This window comes from Anopheles coluzzii, chromosome 2 (assembly GCF_943734685.1).
Source record: "Anopheles coluzzii chromosome 2, AcolN3, whole genome shotgun sequence".
In the NCBI taxonomy this organism is placed as follows: Eukaryota; Metazoa; Arthropoda; class Insecta; order Diptera; family Culicidae; genus Anopheles; species Anopheles coluzzii.
The window spans coordinates 89,789,557-89,808,863 of NC_064670.1; the positions used below are offsets into that span (position 1 = coordinate 89,789,557).

Genomic DNA, 19,307 nt, shown 5'->3' on the forward strand with positions numbered 1-19,307 from the left:
AATGTGGCCCGATTACATCGTCTTTATGAAATGCTGGGGGGAAGATGCTTTTTTATTAGCCAATTGCTCGAGTGCTCTCAGTTCAATGGGCTCCAACAATGATTCCATGCGGCCACCGCTACCGAGACCGGTCAATGGCACTGCTCCAATGCTCTGACGGTGGTGTTGATCCGTGGAAATGGTCACCACCGCTTCACTGCACCAGCCTCGCGCGAGGAGAATGGGATAAATTTGAAATTAATTTTATCACCGGGAATGGGAAAGAACGGACCGTTTCGAACCGGCTAGCCGATGCCTGTGTTTGTATCCGTGTTTTTGGAGTGTGTGTGTGTAGGCATATGTCCATGTGCCAGGTAGCACCCATCACAAACCGGCCACCTGCTGAGGGAATTGTTGCATTGATTGGCGCTTGTTGGCGGCGGAGGGAACGGGGGGAAGCATGATCATAAAAATCGATCGACTCGGGTGGTTTTTTTATGCCACTCTGTCACCAACACGTGGAAATCCGGATTGTGCCGTAATGCGCTTTGCTTCTTCTTTTTTTGCTCCTGCCTGGCGAGTGCCAGGTGGAACCTCCATCACCTGTGTGGACGATTTTGGCGGGGCGAACACAAAGCCGGAAGAAACTTTATGGCCTAAAACGCCAAACAACCCGCCCCCTCGCAATCCCATCCAGTTTTGCTTCCGTGTTGTCGGATTGCTTCGTTGGGGATGAAGGCTTTGAGCGTTTATTTTCATTTTTTATGTTGCTTTTTCCGGCTCGTTTTTTTTATCTTTTACTCTTGCAACCACCACTCACACACCATCTCCCTCCCTTACCTCCCTCGACCACTGTTTTTACGATGTGCTTCTGGCTCATTTGGTATGAAGCAATTTTGTGATCAAATGTTTGACCAAAGCCCGGCCGGTGTGACAGGAAAATTGTGCTCCCCGGGGGGGTGGGAAATAGGGGACACCAGAGCGGGTTTAAACACGTGAATTAAGAGCTTAGGTGGCACACGGCATACTCTCCTCCCTTTCGCTCCGATCACCCCGAGAAGCCAATCGATCGGTTCGGGAGGATTTTCGCTGCAAAACCAAACCATTCACGCAAGCTCTCCAGCGCTCCCATTGGACAATGGCAGCCTCCGAAGCGTTTGTTGTTTCCTAATTGCTTTTGACAGGATTTTCACATCGAAACATCGCCCTTTTTTGTACCTGTTTCTCATATTCTCTCTTATTTTTTATTTTCTTGTTATGTTCACCAGGGTAAAGGTGCTCGAGTGCTCCGCGAAGGATGATTACAATATAATGGAAATATTTCGCACGTTTGTCACGCTGTCCCGCATACTGCCGGTGAACGGTAGCGCCGAGTCCGGTTCCGGCTTGAAGCGGCGCTCGTCAGCCTACGTCAGTGCCAGCAGTAAAGGTAGGTGCGGACGCCATCGCAGCACTGTTTATACAGCACGCCGCCTGTTCATTATGAGCTCCCCCCCCTCCCTATGGCAGGATTCTCATTATGTGCACAGTTTTATGCAACGAACGAAACGCCGTGCCGGGCATAGCTTAATTAACCACTTGATATACCTGTTTTCTTGCGCTCTTTTCTTCCTTTGCTGGTTCCCATTTGCTCGATGTATGGTTCGCGACGCACAGCAAAGTCCAGAATCGGCAGTCCGTCCATAGGAGGTTGTGAAAAGCCAAAGGATTCGTCATCGTACCTGGCGGCATCCACGTCCGAAGGCACGAGCAGCGGTGGGCTCGGTGGCGCCGTCGGTGGCGCTGCCGAGGTGAAGTCGAAGCCCCGGTCAAGGTAAGTGGGTGTCGTTGCATCGGGAGCTACTTAGATGATTGCTACACCACCCACCTTCCTCATGGGCCCCCCTTTTCTTACTCTTCCTCTTTCGCAGGTCACTCATCCGAAGATCGTCCCGCAAGACGAAGCAACAAATACAGAACGCGTCCGGCGCCGAAGACTGCAACATTCAATGAATTCGCTGGTGCTTCGTCGGCGGTGACTGATATGGGGAGTCGGTCGGGGTTGCTGCTGCTGTTGCTCGGCACGGTTGTTAAACAGGGCTGTTAAACTTCTTGGTGAAATAGAGGAACCCCACACAACCTCCCCCTCCCCTGCAGCGAACGTTGGCGCGATATGCGTATGTGCGTGTGTCATTTATGTGTAACCGAACACAACACAACCATTGCAAATGGCGCATGTTTTCTTGTTATTGTTATGGGTAGCGTTTGGTGCAAGCGTAGTGCAAGGGTTAGTTGAAACCATACTCCCCCCCCCCTCCCCTCGTCGGTAGTACTAGATGAAACGTCCTCCCATCGCCCATACCCCTCAACAGTTTGGAGTAACGATTGTGTTCCAAGTGGCACGACAAGCGAACGGTGAAAAAAATTATATTAATTGAATGAAATTGCGTCTTTGGCGCTCTTCCGCTGCCTCTCCTCCGTTCTGGAATGGGAAGAGCGTGGGTGTTGTGATTGAGGAGTAGTTAGGGGATGGGAAGGGGGGCAACACGACCACAAAAAGACCCCCTCGAAGTAACTAACACCTCTGCAGGGGAAGAATAAGGTAGAAGTAGCCAGCGTTTATAGTAGCATGTTTTTTGGACAATTGTTGACGTAAGCGCATAGAGGCGCTAACAAGAACACACTATTGATGAATGCACCCAGCAGGCAATAGGAAGGGGATATGTTTGGCAGTGGTATTGGTGCAGCAGGAGCGCCAGATACTAGTGGCAGGGAAGAGAGGACCGGGATGATTGTACCATTACAGGGTTTCCCACGATTTATTGGTCAGTTCCCATGATTTTTTGGTGTGTTCCCACGATTTTTTGGTCGTATCCCATAAATTTTTGGTTCGTTCCCATAATTTATTGGTATTTTCCGATTGGATATCAATACAATTGGACCAAAAAATTCTGGGAAACGACCAAAAAATCGTGGGAACGCACCAAAAAAATATGGGAACCCACCAAAAATTGATGAGAACCAACCAATAAATCGTGGGAAACCCTGTATGAAAGGCCTGTTTCTGGAATTACCATTTATGAGACAGACGATTCATGGGCACAAAAATGAAGGCAAATCAAAGTAGAACACCCAGCAGAACAAAAGTAGTTTGGGAGCTAGAACCGATCGCGATGGCCCTTTGGCAAACGATCGACTACAGAAATGGTAGACTCGGCTAGACTTTAGTATGATCGAACAAAATAAAAAAAGGAACAGGCTGGGCGGGCAAACGAACGAACTGTATCGTATGTGTGTAAAACCCAATGTTTGTAAAAAGCAATAATTTTCCCGTAGCGTTTGACACTGTTCATTGACAGTTTTGAGAAGAAAGCAGACGTAGATGGCAATGGTGCATGAAGTTTTATATAACCTTAAGACACTATAACCGCGACACAATGTCAACGTATCGAATGCTACCAAATCGATCACACATTGAACAGAGTATCGCAGCTGCTGATCGACGGCTCAACGTGCTCGGTGGTGGTGGAAGAAACGTGGACGGTGTAGTAGAGATGTGCATTACACACAGTGAGGTAACATTGCGGTATTGCAAAACAAAAAAAATCACCTTTTCGAACGAAATTTAACCGATCCAGCAATCTTCTACCTACACATAGCAATGGTAAATTATTAAAAAAAAATCTTTTTCTTGGCATACGCAACACGGTAAATGGAAGGAGAGAACATACAAATATTCACTACTTACAATGGTACAACAACGTACATGATAATCTCATCACAAGAAATGTACCCTGAGTTTATTTTACACGATTTCCCAAGGAGTTGCGTTACGTTTCCCAAATTTCTTTGAAATATTTTGACGAATTATTGTCTATTGCCTACTCCATTTTGAATCAGTCCCACGAATTGTTGACCGTTTCCATAATGTGTGTTGAGTTAATGTCAAAAGCTGGTGAGCTCAATTCTTTAAAAAAGGGAATGTCAATCACTTGTGAAACTGATTCAAAACGGATGCAGACAGTGGTCAATAAACGGGAGATAAATTTAAAATAAATTAGGGAGATATAAAAAATGGAAAATAACTGGAAGAAACACATAGGATTCCCTGCATTATTTAAGCTAGGTAACTTACTCTTACTCCATAAATCACTTACGCCATTTTACACCGAAAGCTTTGCCATAGTTTTGTTTTTGTTCAACTTCGTTCGGTTCATCACTGGTAAGCTTATACTGCTGGCAGAATTTTTCAATGTATTTCATACATTTCATCCCCATTTGCTGCTGCTGATGCTACAAACGTTTCCACTTATATGCTAGAATAATGATAGATTGTAATATTAGTCCATACGAGCTGAGCTTATCCATTAATGGACATTAACTTCTAGTAGCATCTGTAACGCGTGTTGGAGAATTTAAAATCACTAAAACTACCACTTGTTGGATCTATTCACATCTTACCTTCTTTCTTCGTCACTTTCCGTCTTCTTATTTTGTTTCATAAATTCGTTACAAAATGGCACTCCGTTTTCTTGAGAAATTAATGGTCCTATTAAAATATTTCTTCAGGAACCATCCATAATTTACGTAACGCTTATAAGGAAAAGTGACATGACCGAAACATAATTGCACTATGCGTGGTATAACAAACATGGTATTAATTATCACTTTAAAACATTCATTTGATACTGGTTACTAATAGATAGGTCCTGGTAACTAATGCCTTTTGCTAGCTACTTTACTTACAATTATGCAAACGTGAGAAAGTATTGATTAAATTAGTTACAGTGATTATTTGGTCAGTGCAACGTAACTTGTTTATTTGTGTTACTTTTGTTTCCAGCTCTTCCATGCTATTGTTTCGGTGGAATGGAATCCATCCATTTGAGTTTAGTTCACTGTTGCTTTTAGCTTTGCTATGAAGGTATGCTGAATTCGACCAAAATATCAATCGCTAATTTCTGGTAAAGAACTAACATTCCTAGGTCACCAGCCAAGGATGCTGGTTTTAGAAATAAGCTGCAGTTGCAATATTAAATGATCATGCAATGCAAAGAAAGAAAAGGATAGCACTTAAATAAAACCATTTATTCATGTTTTTCTTTATAATTCATAAGGTCATTATATTTTAGCGTTACGAGGTCTGTAGATGGTCCTTAATTTATGCAATATTAGTACAATATTGATTTTTTAATTACCATTATGAACTAGCTGTTCTTTTAGACGAAAAGGTCGCTAGTTGCTGCTGCGTGCACGTTTACTTTACTGGCAGCGCTATATCCCTAAAAACCCATACACCCTCAAAAATATGCTAGGAAAATTATTACGCAATTTGTAACGCTACATGAGATAACTAAATGCAAATCTTTACGCTAAATGAGAGACAGAGTGAGAAGTGGAACGCAATGCAAGACATCTAGGCGCATCATGTCTAGAAGGTAGCTGCCGGGACACGCGATATAGTCATTGGTTTTGCGCCGAGCAACGGAACCATATGAAGGAGTAATTAGAAATTAGAGCAAAACCAAAACCTTAATCTTACATTTGTACGCCATAGGGACACAAGGAAGAGCTTTTCTTGCTGAGGAAAACATAAAGATACAAAGTGAATCGAGCATCTGTGGAACCACAATTTTGTGTGGTTTGCATCTTGCTAACGTTTTAATAATGATGATAATTATAGAAATTGAATTCAAGCGAATATAGCATCACAAAGGGTTTTCTTTTTTTCGCAAATTGTACCAAAGTTTTGAGCAAATGTGCTGTGCCGAAAGCGAATGCTGAAGATAAGGGAACATAACTCACACTGTGGACGCACTTGGACGGATGTATTTTCGTGGAGGCGGTTCCGAATCGCCCCCTGAGGTGGAGGGGAAAGAGGGATGTTTATTTGCTCAGTTCCACTAGAGGAGCAATGTTAATTTAACCTCGGCATGGTAGAAAGTGGGCGAAGAAAACGCACAACAATGGCACACTGTGTATATGGGCATCACATATCGTCGTTACATCACGTTATTGTTCGAACGTTGGGACAGTTCGTTTCTTGCCCGTGTGTGTAGGACGGGGTTTTTTTGCTGATCCGGACGAGAGACAGACTGTTGTTTAGGTGGAATTAGCTGAACGTTACTACAATTGCAATTTGCATTGAATGTGATTTAATAATACAAATAAAACAAAGTTCGTTCGTTGCATAGACGGCTCCCTTAATAGATGTAACAAATCTCACCTAGAAGTACTAGGTCTGTCCAGTATCCGTTTCCTTATCCAGAGAACCAAAAGAAGACAAAAACAACCCGTAACCCTGTGTACCCTGTGTGTGACCGATTGGCTTTTCTTGAGTCTTGAACCATTACCGAACAACTCAGTTCAGTTATCGAACCAACTTACAAAACTAGACTTATAGTAATCTACGATATCCAGAGTTTGCATCATATATATATGACTCTCTGTACCGGTAAATGTCTGAATGTTGTGTCAAAAACAAAACAAAACAAAAAACGGATGGTGTAACTGATTTTGTGGTTTGCTACAACTTCTTCTTGTTCAGATATAACTTGCTCTAGTCTCTGACACGGCACGTAGAACAGCATGTTGCCGAGTCGGCGTACATAGGATAACTTTTTACCGATTACTTAAACCAGCAGGCTGACGGACATTCAATCCGGCTGAATTGTTATCACTGTTCTGATAACTAGCACGATTCCAATCGATGCATTCGATGCTGAGCATTGCCGCTTTCGTTTGGTAAATTGACTGCGCACTTCGTTTTCAACCCAAGAAACATTACAAAAAAAGGTAGAATTATTTAAACAACACGAAATTGTGGTCAGAGAATGAAACCTGCGAAACGTGAGTACCAATTTGCGAATAGCTTAATGTGTAAGATTGAAGAAACCATGAAACAAACCGTTACTTATGAGATATCAAAATAAGATGATCAAAACAAGAAGGAAAGTGAAGATGTTTACAAAGCGATTGCGACAACGTTGCAGCAGATGAGCGGTCGCAGCCAACCAATGCATTTGTAATAAGATAAGAAGGTAACACATATTTCTTACTAATAAACTGTTTCGATTATCCTTTCCTTATACAAGCAATCTTGTTTTAGTGTTGTAACGTTTTGTAATTGCAAATACAGAAAGAAAGAAAATTGCCAGCTGGAATTGGGGGTAATTAGTGGTGGGAGGTCAGATTCGGACCTATCCGATTTCGATTCCGTGTTTGGAATCCATTCCGATGACGGAGTCGATTCCGGAGCCGATTGTGGAATTGACTCCGGAGCCGAATCCAAAGTTGAATCTAAAATCGGAATCGGCTCCGGAATAGGAATCGACCTGGGAATCGCAATTTGCTCAGGAAACGGAATCGGAGTTGACTCCAGAGTTCGAATTAGCTTCGGAATGAGAATCAGAATTGAAATAAGAAGTTTCAGAAGCGAATTCAGTCCGGGAATCTCCATGAGAATGGATCGTTTACAAGTGAATTTGGATTATTTACCGATGCCAAATCCAGAACCGATTCCGACTTCAAAATCATTTTCAATTCCGGAGCTGTTTCGGGAGCTGATTTCGATTCCGGGGCCGATTTCGAGATCGACCTACTAGCCGGAATTGATTCTGACGAAAACTTCATTTTTCCCTCACTAGGGGTAATTCAAATTTTTCACAAAAGTACGCAGCCAATCTATGCGCGATCGCCCTTGCGCGATATAAGAGGGTGAGCCAGCGACGGAACCACAAGGTGCAGGGTTTGCGTATAAATTATTTATTCGGCAACAAGACCAATTCAAAAATGGCTCAAATTTTAATGGCTTTTTATGTTTAAACCCTTTTAGAATGTTGTTTATTGTTTTCTATATATCAAAGGAATTTCGATGCAATTTGAACAACAAATTGTAACATTAAAGACATGTTTTCATCATTCCTCGCTAGTAACTGAATTTTACATTAGAAATTGAGATGAATTTTTATGTCAAAGGTTAGAATATGTAGCACTCTTTCTTTCGGCGTGTAAAACGATACATTTTAATAATAATTATAACTCAAAATAAACAAGAACTATCACGTTTTCGCTCTCTCGATCTGTAAGTGGACCTTAATCAGAACATCATTTTTATTAATTTATTTTTGTGGTCACAACAAGAACAACTTTCTTAAATGTACACAGCACTGTTGCTACCATCGATTGCAAACGGTATTGCCCGATTAAAAAGCCCAACCATCTAGTTAATCGGTTAATTGGTTCACAATACTGCGCCTTCCCCATAATAATCGTCGCCGTCGTCGTCATCGTCATCACCATTCTTGCCGGATTTCCTCTGTGACGCGCTGATAAACTCCTCCGTTGCCAGTGTACCCTTACCAGTGGCCGCTCGCTTGCCACCGGATCCACCGTCCCGGCTGTTAAACTGTTCTGCCGTCCGTTTTCGCAGTTCCTCCACGTCGTTGTCAGCGGCGGCCCATTCCAGCACGAGCCGGCGACCGTACAGATGCGTACTGCGGCCCAGCGTATCGAACGCGCGCTTCGCGTCCGATTCTTCGTCGTACTCGACGAAGCAAAAGCCGCGATGAGTGTCGTCAGCACTGGCGGCCATTTTCTTCGGCAGCCGAAGTGATTTAATATCCCCGAAGGGTCTGTAAGGGTCGGAAGAAAATAGAAAATCAATAAACATGCGGCGGTAACGTTGTAGCCTCAGATGCCCCCTCATCAGCAAAGGCGTCAATGTAAACCAAACTGTGATAAAAGAGAGGGTTACTTACTTGAAAAGATCTCGCACCTCCTTGGCACTAGCCTGGAAGGGAATGTTTCGCACAAGGATCTTGCAGCCAGTTTGCTTCTGCGCTCCTTTCGCTCCTTTTCTACGCTCGGCTCCTTCCTGTGCCGTCCGAAGGGTACGATCGCTGCGCGCAAGCTCCACCGTTCGCCCGTCGATTTGCACCGACTGTAGGTTCTTTAGCGCGTAATCTGCCACCTGCCGACGCTTGAATTGAATGAAACCGTACCCACGGCTTTCGTTGCGCCCATTGCCGGACAGATCCATGCTGCGTACGACCTGCACCATATGGATCGCACCGACACACCGGAATCGCTCCCGGATTGCGTCTTCGTTCGTGGTGAAGCTAAGGTTCTTAATGAACAGTGTCGTACCCTCCTCCGGTTCTGTATCATCGACCGTTGCTTCTTCCGTGGCGTTGCTAGCATTTTCGGGCGCTGTGCTCGATTTGCTTGGCTCTTCAGTGCTGGGTGGACCCGATGGGCCTGACGTGAACGTTCCGACTGGAGCCCATTCCAGGTACAATGGCAGCGATTCGAACATGCTGTAGGCTAACTTTTTGAATGCTTTCCGCGCTTCGCTAGGATCGAGGAATTCAATCACGGCTGCAATAAAATGTAACAATGATTGATTATATAATACAATTAAATATAGAAAAGTAATAAAAATATGCGCATTTTTCTCGAAATGCATATTTTTTGGTACAAATTGCCACAAAAAAGTGAATATGAATATGAATAGAGAATATTTGCAATCTTTGTAGCTACACTCTAATAAAAAAAATAATGAAATTTTATCCGATAAAATGAAACATGCCTTAGCGTATGAATCCCCCTTTGCTCTCACGATCTAAGCATACCTGTTACGGCACTGGGTGGAAGCACGACACGTCCCAGCAACCCGAACGGAGCAAACAGCTTGCGCAGCGCGGCTGCAGTACAACCGGGGGCAAGATTTTTCGCCAATATCACCGTGCTCGATCGTTTTGCGTCGGTCGAGCTGAATGCGTCCAGCGAAATGCCGTTCTCCTTTAGGAACGATTCCATCTCTAGCACCAGTTCCGTCTCGCCAAGTGCCAACCGAACGGCCGCACTCGTGTCACCCTCGGACGAGATGAGAATCTGTTCCTTCGTGGTGCCATACTTTTTCGCAACCGCTTCCGCGACGGCGTTTTCGCCCATGAACAGGGTGTTCCAGTTGTGGCTGGATTGGGCCGTTTTCTTCTGCGTTTGCTCCTTCTTCTTTCTGTAGTCGGTAGTGTCGTCATCGGCCGCTTCGTCGGATGGTACCTTCGCCGGCAGGATATGGAACATACGGCCCTGCAGAAAGGTTCCGTTCAGCTCGTTATACGCGGTGACAGCGTGCTCCGGAATCATGAACGTTACCGTACCGAAACCCTGTTGTAAAGCAAACACAACCGTTTAATTCGGCTAAGAATGGAACACAAGAGACAGCTCATCCACACAATCCTTACCTTCAGCTTGCGTGTGTTGGAATCGATCGGTACGTCCACTTCCGCCACCGGACCGTACTGCTCGAACAACGTGCGAATGTCACTTTCCTGCACCGAGTAGGCCAAATTGCGGAAGAACAGCTTACCGGACTCGCAGATTGCTTCACTGGACGCGTTCGCCTTCTGGCGTTCCCATTTCGCCTGCTTGCCTTGCTTCGCTTCGGGTTTTTCCTGCGCAGCATGGGCAGCACTACGCGCGGTAAAATCGAATATTTTCACCTGCTTTCCGCCCAGGAAGCTTTTGTTCATTAGCAGCGCCTTGCTCAGCTCGGATTCGGTTTTAAAGCCCACGTAGGCGAATCCGCTCTGCTTCGGTGGAATACGAACCGAGTACGGTTTGACCGTTTTGAAGAAGCGTATCAAATCTTGCCGCTTCGTCGACGACGGTATGTTGTGCACCTTGGCAACGAACAGTGAAACCATTGGCTTTTTTGCCGCTTTCTTTTCCTCCACCTCCTTTTCTTTTGCCTCAACGGGTGGTACAACGTCAACGGATGAATCGCCACTCACCGGCTTTTCCTCCGCTTCGGTTGACTGTTCCAGCAGGTTGTCCCACACCGACTTGCCGGCCCGTTTGTGTGCGCTCAGAAACTCCTGAAACTTTGGATCCTTCTCGTACTGGCCGAGCACGTCCTTTGCCGTTTGGGCTTTCGGCTTTTCTTTGCCTTTTGCTTTGCTTTCATCCTTCGCCGGTTCCACCGTTTCAGCGGAAGCCGGCTTTTGTGCATGTTTGCTCCAGACTTTGAGGTTTTTCGACTCCGATAGCGCCACACACGCGGCGACCGTTATTTTCGACGTGCGAATGTAGCTATTGTTGAAGTGTGTGATTGCTTTGGCCGCCTGCTCCTCGGATTCGAAGCCGATGAATCCAAAGTTGCGGAACTTTCCCTCGGACGTGTACTTTAGCTGCACATCCGTGATGATGCCGCACGTGCTGAAGTGGCTTCGAACTTTCGCCTCATCGTACTGCAACGAAGAACAACGAAAACGCCCAATGGAAGATGTTAACTAAATTTTGGGATGGTGATAATCATTTGCTTACCCCGTTTGGTATGTTTTTAACTATTATACGAGACATTTTCTGTGTTTTTTGCTCTCGATACCTCGCGAAAACGTGCGCAACACGAATCAAAACATTGCAACTACGTTATGATGGCAGCTAACCGCATGTAGCGTGTTTTGACATTTGAACGACGCACAGCTGATCTCTATTCACCTTGTGCGCTATTGTTGTGACGGACGCGTTGTTATGGCACACTGGGTCTGCCACATGAAAACATGTTTTTTAAATTATAAAATTATATTCTTTTGCTCGATAATTACCATGGTAATAAATGGAAAAAAAAAAATATTGGCATCATGAATGCATCGTAATTGATTCTGATTAGTTGTGGGAGCTCGGAATCGAACCTACCAGATTCCAATTTCGTGTTCGAAGTCAATTCCGGAGCCGTTTTAGATGCTGGAATCAATTCCAAATCCGGAGCCAATTCCGGAGTTGACTCGGGAGCCAATTTCCGGAGTTGACTTCGGATCTGATTCCAGAATCGGCTGCGGGATCGATCTGGGTATCGCAATTTGCTCCGGTAACGGAATCAGGACTGTCTCGAAAAATGAAATATGCTCCGGAATGAGAATCAGTTCTTGAATAAAAAAGAAGCATAAGAAGTGAAATCAGATCGGGAATATCCATGAGAATAGATCGAATACATTTTTTTTGAATTCTTTGTGGATATCAATACGTAGCATCATATGAAGTCTATTGTTATGGAGATGCCGAAAACGACTCCGATTTCTAGGCCGATTCTGATTTCGGAGCAAATTCCTTTTACGGAACAGATTCCAGAGCTAGTTCCCGAGCTGATTCTGAAACCAATTCCAATTTCGCTGTCGATGTCGAAATAGATTCCGGACCTACTATCCGGAATCGATTCCAGGAAACTTCGGAGCTAGCCGGAATCGATTCCGAAGGAAACTTCATTTTTCCCATCACTAATTCTGAGGATATTTTTCGCTGAATTGCTGAAATTCAAAACATTTTCTTGACGTCACCCAACATGTCCAGCGGAGTGAGTGCGTCGAGCACACTGTTCCAACAAAAAATATATGTCACTCGTAGAGAAGAACAGAAAAAAAACTTGCCGGGATCTTGGCAACGAAACACCTGCAAATTTATCTCGTTATAAACAAAGTATACTGCGTAATAGTTATTTTTAATTCGTTATCGCAACCGGCCATCGTTTATGCTGTGCTAAGCGCATCTCCGCCATCACAACAAAAAATGTCGACGAAAGATTTTAACATCTCGCGGGACGAGTTCCGCAACATCACCCGCTGTTTGGACAACGAGGAGTTCCGGAACCTGTTCATGGAGTACTGCACCGAGCTGCGGGACAACCGGAAACAGTACGAGGACGAGCTGTCCATGCTGGAGGCGCAGCGGGGATACGACGTAAAGTTCCTCAAGCCTTCGCCGGGTTACGTAATCAAAACAATCGTCGACGGCAAGGGCAAGGGATTTATCAATGTGTGCCAGTCCGAGCTGGTGCAGAAACCGACCAGCACCACCGGACTGAATGAGGACGGCACGAAGGGGCTGAAATGGAGCGTCCCGTACGCCCAGACGCAGCCGCGGAAGGACTACGACAACAAGCGCGTCGAGTGCACCGTGTACGACGTGATGTTTCACCCGGACGCGCTGCACTTGGCGTCGAAGAATGAGGGCTTCCGCAAGCTGCTGAACGATACGTCGCTCGATGCGGTCGAGCAGTCGTTCAAGGTGCGGCTGGACCGGGCGAACCTTCGCTTCCCGAAGCTACAGTACAAGGGCACGCCCAGCTCGTCGGTGGTGCGGGAAAAGCTGCCCCACTGTGACAGTCTGCCGAAGGATGAGCTGTTCGACAAATTGCTGCCACCGCTGCCGAACGTGCCTGCGCCCGGTAAAACGGGCAGCGAGCGAACGACGAAAACTAAAAACAAAGAAAACATTAACCGAACGGCGGCGGTGACGGCGGCGGCTGCGTCGCTCGGAAACCCGTTCTACACTACACCGGAGTACAAAATCGTCCAGTGCCGCGACGTGGAGTACGGCGAAATGACGAACGAGCTGGATGCGAAAATCGATGTAACAATTCCGCGGGAGCTGAAGGTAGTCATCACGCTGCCACTGCTCAAGTCGACCGCCGAGTGTGCGCTGGACGTCACCAAGACAACGTTGCATCTGGTGAGCGAAAAGCCGGCCAGGTACAAGTTGGAGCTTAAGCTGCCCTACGAGGTGAAGGAAAGCGAAGGCAAGGCCACCTTCAACGTGGAGGCGCGGTCGCTTACCGTAACGCTGCCGGTGCTGCGCAAGCGAAACATCACTCTGCAGGACATTAACAGTGCGAACGTGTCGGCATCGCCCGCCAAAGAAGCGGGCAAACTGATCGAAGAGATCGGGACCATCATTCCACCGGCCGGCGACGACCAACAGCTGGCCCGAGCGGCATCCGCACCGTCCGCGCCGGAAGTACCGAAGAAAACGATTTTCCCCAAATTTTCCGTCAACAAAATGGAAAACCTGCTCGCATTCACGCTCAACGTGCGAAACGTGGATCCGAGCACGATCCAGCTCGACAACCGGACGGATTCGGTGCACTGTCGCTTTTCCAACGTGGGCAACGGATACTTCCCCTGCTTCTACGTGTTCTTCGTGCGCTTCCCGAACGCGCTAGTGACGGACGTGCAGCACGAGGAGTGGGATAACAATCTGATTATTCAGATCACGCTCAACACGGCCAGCGTGTCCTCCTACCAGGCTGGCCCGGACGAGCACGAAACCGTGGAGTACTCGATCATGGAAGACATTGCGGACAAGATCAATAAATTCGGGAAGGAAATCGAGGACGACAGCCTGTGCATAGCGGTGGTGCGGCAGGCAACGAAAGCCTCGGCGAAGGTGAAGGCCGATGCGATGATGAGCATCGAGATTACCAAACGCGAGGAACACGGGGAACCGGTGCTGCAGGCAGTGAGCGAAGGAAGGGATTCGGAAAAGGAGCGGGAAACATCATCGCACCCGGAAGCATTCTCAGCCACGTCCGCCGAGGAGTGCGATGAAAAGGACGGTTCTGAGGCGGAGAAGGCCAGAACGCTGCAGAAGGCGAAGCGAAACTCTCGCAAGAAGAAGAAGGAACGCTCACTGTCCGATTCATTCTGCGACCACTTGAAGGTGATCGTGGAAAACGAGGCCAGCACGGAAGTGGGGGGAGAAGGGGCCACCATACAGCCATCGGCCAAACCAATCGACAGTCCGGAAGCGAAGGCAAGAAAGGCTCGCAGCATATCGGAGTGCTGCCCACCGAAGGAATCGGACGGCGGCGAAGAGGCGTCAACGATGCCGACGCTCACGCGCAAATACAAAAGTATCCTGAAGCGAAGCTCGTACGATCGTAGCATCAGCGAATGTTCGTCCGTAGACGATTTGGGCACCTCGGTGGAGATGGCCAGATCGATCGGGGAAGAGTGCCGAAAGACGGTGCGATTCAACAACTCGATACGCAAGCAACTGTTCAGGTAAGTGATGCGCGAGGCGCGTGCTGTTCGATGACGTGCGATTCGTAACCAACTTTGGCTCCGCTTTGCAGATCAAACTCTTGCATTCTCACGATGAAAAAGAAGGCTCTAAAGCGAAGGGAGGTGAAGCGCCGGGCGGATGCACGACGAATGAGCGAAGGGGAAAGCACCGATAACGACGAGAAAGATGCGGTACGTGCATGTCATCCTGCCGCAATCACACGCAATTAAGATAACGCGGCTGTTGCGTCAACTGACTAGCTGACTTGTTATTGTTTTGGTTTTTTTATTTGCATCTCTCATTTCGCAGCACCATCACGACGATGAGCATTGTTCCAGCAGCGATCAGCACGACGAGAAAGATGCAATCGAGGATGATAGCGGCGTTTCGTTCGATTCGGAGTCTGGCGATAAGGAAATTGCCGCAGCCATGAAAGCGGAAGCCATCGGTGGCGGGGGCCGCGGAAAAGCCGCATCCAAGCGAAAAAACAGCAACAAGCACGGAGGTGCAAAGTCAAACGGCGGCAAAAAGCAGGGCACGGATGCGAAGAACATTCAGTTCAAAAGTGATATGATTTTCGATATCGAAATTTAAAGCAACGTGAATTTTGGGGGCGTTTCTAGTGTTAGCCCATATTATACATTACTCTCCCCCTCACTTTACTTATTACGTTATACTTTAAATCGATGCGTCTCAGCGTTGAGGTAGACTGGTAACAAACACGAGTAGAGTAGCATTATTTTCAATAAACAAAACCCCTATGTATTGCACAAACGTTGTTTTTCGTGTATATGCTTTCTATCACAAATACGAAATGAAAAGATTAATCATAATTTGTTCTAGCGTTAAATAAGTGGTCCGAATTTTTTACTAGGACTTGCGCAGAAACTACTCATTTGAGTAGTTTCACTCTTCACATGAGCACTAATTTATCTAATCTTGTTCAACCTTTCACTCAATGTGACTACTTTTGTTTTGGTGTATCCTGTTATCTTTTTCTTATTTGGCACCACAAATTTATGGCAATCGTTCTAGACTGCTTTAGCCATCAAATGACTTGGCTGATGGTGACTTAATTGGTTTCCTCATAGCAGAACGGTCAATCTTCTGTGTTAGGTGCTTGAGCCATATAGGACTTGAACTCACGGAGGGTGTCTTGTTAGGCCATAAGATGATGGGTCGATCTTTGAATAGATAGACAATGATTTGACTTTTCCATGCCAAGACCGAAGTAGATTAAAGCGCCATATTTAGATTGAAACTTGTCTCATTGCGTAAACACATTTATTTCTAATGAAAACAAATAAAATCATCGTTTGTAGCATAAAAACTTTTATGCTGAATTTTTTTCTCTGAAATAATAAAACTCAACTTTTTAAAACACTTTATATAAAACCCCAACTAACTAATTAGTTCTAAGCATAAAATTTGGATTTGTTTTAATTTTTTATCTTGAATATAACGGCGTTTACAGGGAAGCTACTCAACCGGGAAAACCGGGAAATAGCCGGGAATTTTATTTTTCCGTGAAAATTCTCGGTACGGGAAATTCTCAAAAAAAAAAAACGGGAAATTATCACAAACTTTTGCGATCACTGTTTACCGTCGTACCAAGTGTATTTTCAATTAACGGGATGTTTTGTATATTGTTCCCAACTTTCCACAGGCCAGCTAATGTGTATGGACAACATTTTCCGTTTCTTGCATACGGTACCCTATATATGTGCTTCTTATTCGCACTACTTGCGTTCACCGATATCGGTTCTTGCGCATTTCTGGTATGGTGTGTCTAGTCGTGCTACCTTGCACTCGTATTTCTTAGTCATCTCTCGTGAAGTTGCGGTCGTGTCGAATTTAACGGTGGATTTAGTGGGCGATCCCAACTACGCCCCGTACTCCTCAAGGCGATTACTGATCATTTTTGTCCCCTTTAGTAATTTTAAGGTTACCCACTCACACATCGCCTGTACATTGGAATTTTGCATTTTGGTTTGGGGCCTCTACCTCCATTCCGCCCGGTTGACTGGGTTCCCACACTGATACGCGAAGGTTGAGCTGGCGTCGCTTCTGTAGTCTGATCCGTAGTCCGTGTGTTGCTACGCAGGAGTAAATAGATAAAAGCCTGTTCAAAAAGGGTACCGTAGAACCCACTTCTTATCACGTAAAGTACACTTCCAGTAAAACACAATCAAGAAAGTGTCCCAAAATTAAGAAAACCCCTGATTTCTTCTGTATCTATTCGTGAGGTGCATCATCAGCGTCGTGCGAGTAACAGCATAATGATAATGCATGGCTGCTGTTTTACAGGAAATCCGTTCTTCGCAGAATTTTATGCTTTCTCCAGTGGCTGGTTGGTCCATGACTTCCGGTTATCTTTTTTAAAGATTGTGTTTACTTTAGTTTAGTTTAGTTTAGTTTATTAATCGATGGACTATGAAGCCCTCTCGAGTCAAAATTTGTTTACAATACACATTAGATAACGAACAGAACATTTATATATTGTTATTGTTGAACGCATTCCGAACACTTAAAAGCGAAGTCAGTTCCGTTATCGCCATTCCAGGCTCGTAAATATCGTCAGCTGAATTTAAAAGACGGCACATACAAAGAAGGGGATTGCGAGAGCCAAATGTTGTTCGGGTTTCAGCGACTGCCAGCATTGGTCGGCGACGAAGTATTCTGGCAGGAACATAGAGGTGAATCCTTGAAAGTAGCTCGGGGCAGTCGATGGTTCCGTTTAAGATTCCCGTGATAAATGCCAGTCTGGTGTGCTCAACACGTTCGGCGAGAGGCGGGATCCCAAGCAGCAAACACCTAGTCCTATAGTCGAGACGACGCGGCCAATCACGAAGGGCGAAGCGCGTTGCCTTCCGTTGGATGGACTCTAGCCGCGCAAGTGCCCGAGTAGATGCTGGCCACCAAACAATGCTAGCATATTCCAGCAGTGGTCTGATAAGTGCGCAGTACAGTGTCTTGAAACACATAGGATCACGAAGCTCGCGCGTCATGTTTATGTCCAAGCCAAGTAGACGATTGCCACTAGCGACTACTTGGTCTATCTGTTCTTCGAAGGAGAGTTTAGCATCTAGGAGGACTCCTAGATCCTTTACACAGTTAACGGGATGTGTGATGGCATCTGTTAATCAACAATTGATAGTAGATGCAAAATTTATTTGTCATGGGTAAAGTCTTTACACGTTAGTGTCATGATGCTAAGCCACCATGCTTTTTGGTTTTTAAAGCTTTTTTCGTCGTTTTTTCATCAGTAGTTTGATCATTTAAAACTTCCGAAGATATTAAGATTTAATATTTAAATTGCTTAAGATCCATAGCAGTCAAATTAGATCCACAAACGAGCGCACTATTGAAAATTTGTTTAAACAAATTTGATAGAAATCATGGCAAAAATGGTTCTCAAATGTGTTGTCGCATCTCCAGCTTGGATACTATATTGTTGAATAATTCACTATTTATGACCAGTATTTAAGTGTCCATCTTTCGCGTAATGCCCGTCTTTACCCAGCATCCTCTAGATAACGGTTTTTGAAAACGCTTTATGATATAATGATTTGGAATTGAAGTATCGATAACCAACCGGCACACGAAGTATAGTGAATCGGGAAAACCCAAAAAAAAAAAAAATCCGAGAAAAAACGGGGAAAAACCTGGAATTTAAAATACTGATTGATAGCGAAACGAATCAAAATATGAAGTACTTAGATCAGTGGTCGGCAAACTTTTGACGTAAAGGGCCAAATTTATTAAACGATCAAGAGCCATGGGCCAGCAGAATGCAATTGCTTGTTTATTATTGAAACGGATGGCCCAGCCCGTAAAGTCTTTTTCGGCCGTCCGCAAGGCCGGGATAACGGACTGGCAAACGAAAGCGCGAAACCGTGAGCGATTTCGTACACTCCTGAGGCAGGCCAGGACCACAATGCGGTTGTAGCGCCGGATAAGTAAGTACTTGTTTGTACAAACTTACTTGTTTGTAACCATCGTACTTGTAAAAAACAACAATCTGTTTTTTTAAATAATGGTTCTTATTTTTAAATGAAGATGAGCCTCGTCATGTCGAAGCAATGTTAGTGTTACAATGTAAGTCAATCCATGTTACTCCAATTTGTGCGTATAATAACGTTTGGCGGCTAACAACAGCAACGTTGTGTCCTGTTCTATTCCCTCTTCTTTGACCATGTGCTATGTTGTACATCGCTTGTATGTTTGTGATGGATGAATGAATGCAGGAATGAAAGAATGAACCTTGCACTTAGGACATTAATTAGATTAACTTGAACACTTTAACTATACAAACCCCCACCATGTCACTCGGACCACTACTAAAGGAAAGGACTTTATCCAACAAAATGCCTGGGAATCAAACAATGCAGACCTCCGGAATGCCAATTGAACCACTAAACTGGACTAAGCAGCCTCGAAAATCGTTTCTTCTGAATAAAACATAATATGCAATTTAAATCGTATTGTACAAACAATAAATTCCTACA

At 45.3% G+C, this 19,307-nt stretch overlaps 3 protein-coding genes across 6 annotated transcripts in view; 2 read left to right on the top strand and 1 right to left on the bottom strand.

Annotated features, from left to right (window-relative positions):
* Positions 1 to 3,010, top strand: part of LOC120951048 (GTP-binding protein Di-Ras1) — a 49,369-nt gene extending 46,359 nt beyond the window's left edge. For all 4 annotated transcript variants that reach the window (XM_040369540.2, XM_040369541.2, XM_040369542.2 and 1 more), the window contains exons 5-7: positions 1,248 to 1,408; positions 1,636 to 1,792; positions 1,890 to 3,010. In XM_040369540.2, coding sequence (XP_040225474.2) covers positions 1,248 to 1,408; positions 1,636 to 1,792; positions 1,890 to 1,971 — 400 coding nt within the window. In that variant the 3' untranslated portion in view covers positions 1,972 to 3,010. The remainder of the gene's footprint in view (positions 1 to 1,247; positions 1,409 to 1,635; positions 1,793 to 1,889) is intronic.
* Positions 3,011 to 8,023: 5,013 nt separating this feature from the next.
* On the bottom strand, positions 8,024 to 11,419 carry LOC120950720 (probable RNA-binding protein 19). Its single transcript, XM_040368975.2, has 5 exons — positions 11,287 to 11,419; positions 10,206 to 11,210; positions 9,591 to 10,128; positions 8,718 to 9,336; positions 8,024 to 8,591 (listed from the first exon to the last, which is right to left on the bottom strand). The coding sequence occupies exons 1-5, from the start codon at positions 11,320 to 11,322 to the stop codon at positions 8,201 to 8,203; spliced, it is 2,589 nt and encodes an 862-aa protein (XP_040224909.2). The 5' UTR covers positions 11,323 to 11,419; the 3' UTR covers positions 8,024 to 8,200.
* Positions 11,420 to 12,344: 925 nt separating this feature from the next.
* LOC120949593 (protein kintoun) lies at positions 12,345 to 15,573 on the top strand. The gene is made up of 3 exons (XM_040366989.2): positions 12,345 to 14,798; positions 14,870 to 14,990; positions 15,109 to 15,573. The coding sequence occupies exons 1-3, from the start codon at positions 12,526 to 12,528 to the stop codon at positions 15,391 to 15,393; spliced, it is 2,679 nt and encodes an 892-aa protein (XP_040222923.2). The 5' UTR covers positions 12,345 to 12,525; the 3' UTR covers positions 15,394 to 15,573.
* Positions 15,574 to 19,307: the final 3,734 nt, after the last annotated feature.

Bases quoted from the DNA above. Each gene is read 5' to 3' on its own strand.
- LOC120950720 (XM_040368975.2), bottom strand. From the start codon at position 11,322: ATGTCTCGTATAATAGTTAAAAACATACCAAACGGG. The intron at 11,211-11,286 runs GTAAGCAAATGA...TCTTCGTTGCAG, and splicing joins TTAAAAACATACCAAACGGG to TACGATGAGGCGAAAGTTCG. The intron at 8,592-8,717 runs GTAAGTAACCCT...CGACCCTTACAG, and splicing joins GAGGTGCGAGATCTTTTCAA to ACCCTTCGGGGATATTAAAT.
- LOC120949593 (XM_040366989.2), top strand. From the start codon at position 12,526: ATGTCGACGAAAGATTTTAACATCTCGCGGGACGAGTTCCGCAACATC. The intron at 14,799-14,869 runs GTAAGTGATGCG...TCCGCTTTGCAG, and splicing joins ATACGCAAGCAACTGTTCAG to ATCAAACTCTTGCATTCTCA. The intron at 14,991-15,108 runs GTACGTGCATGT...CTCATTTCGCAG, and splicing joins ATAACGACGAGAAAGATGCG to CACCATCACGACGATGAGCA.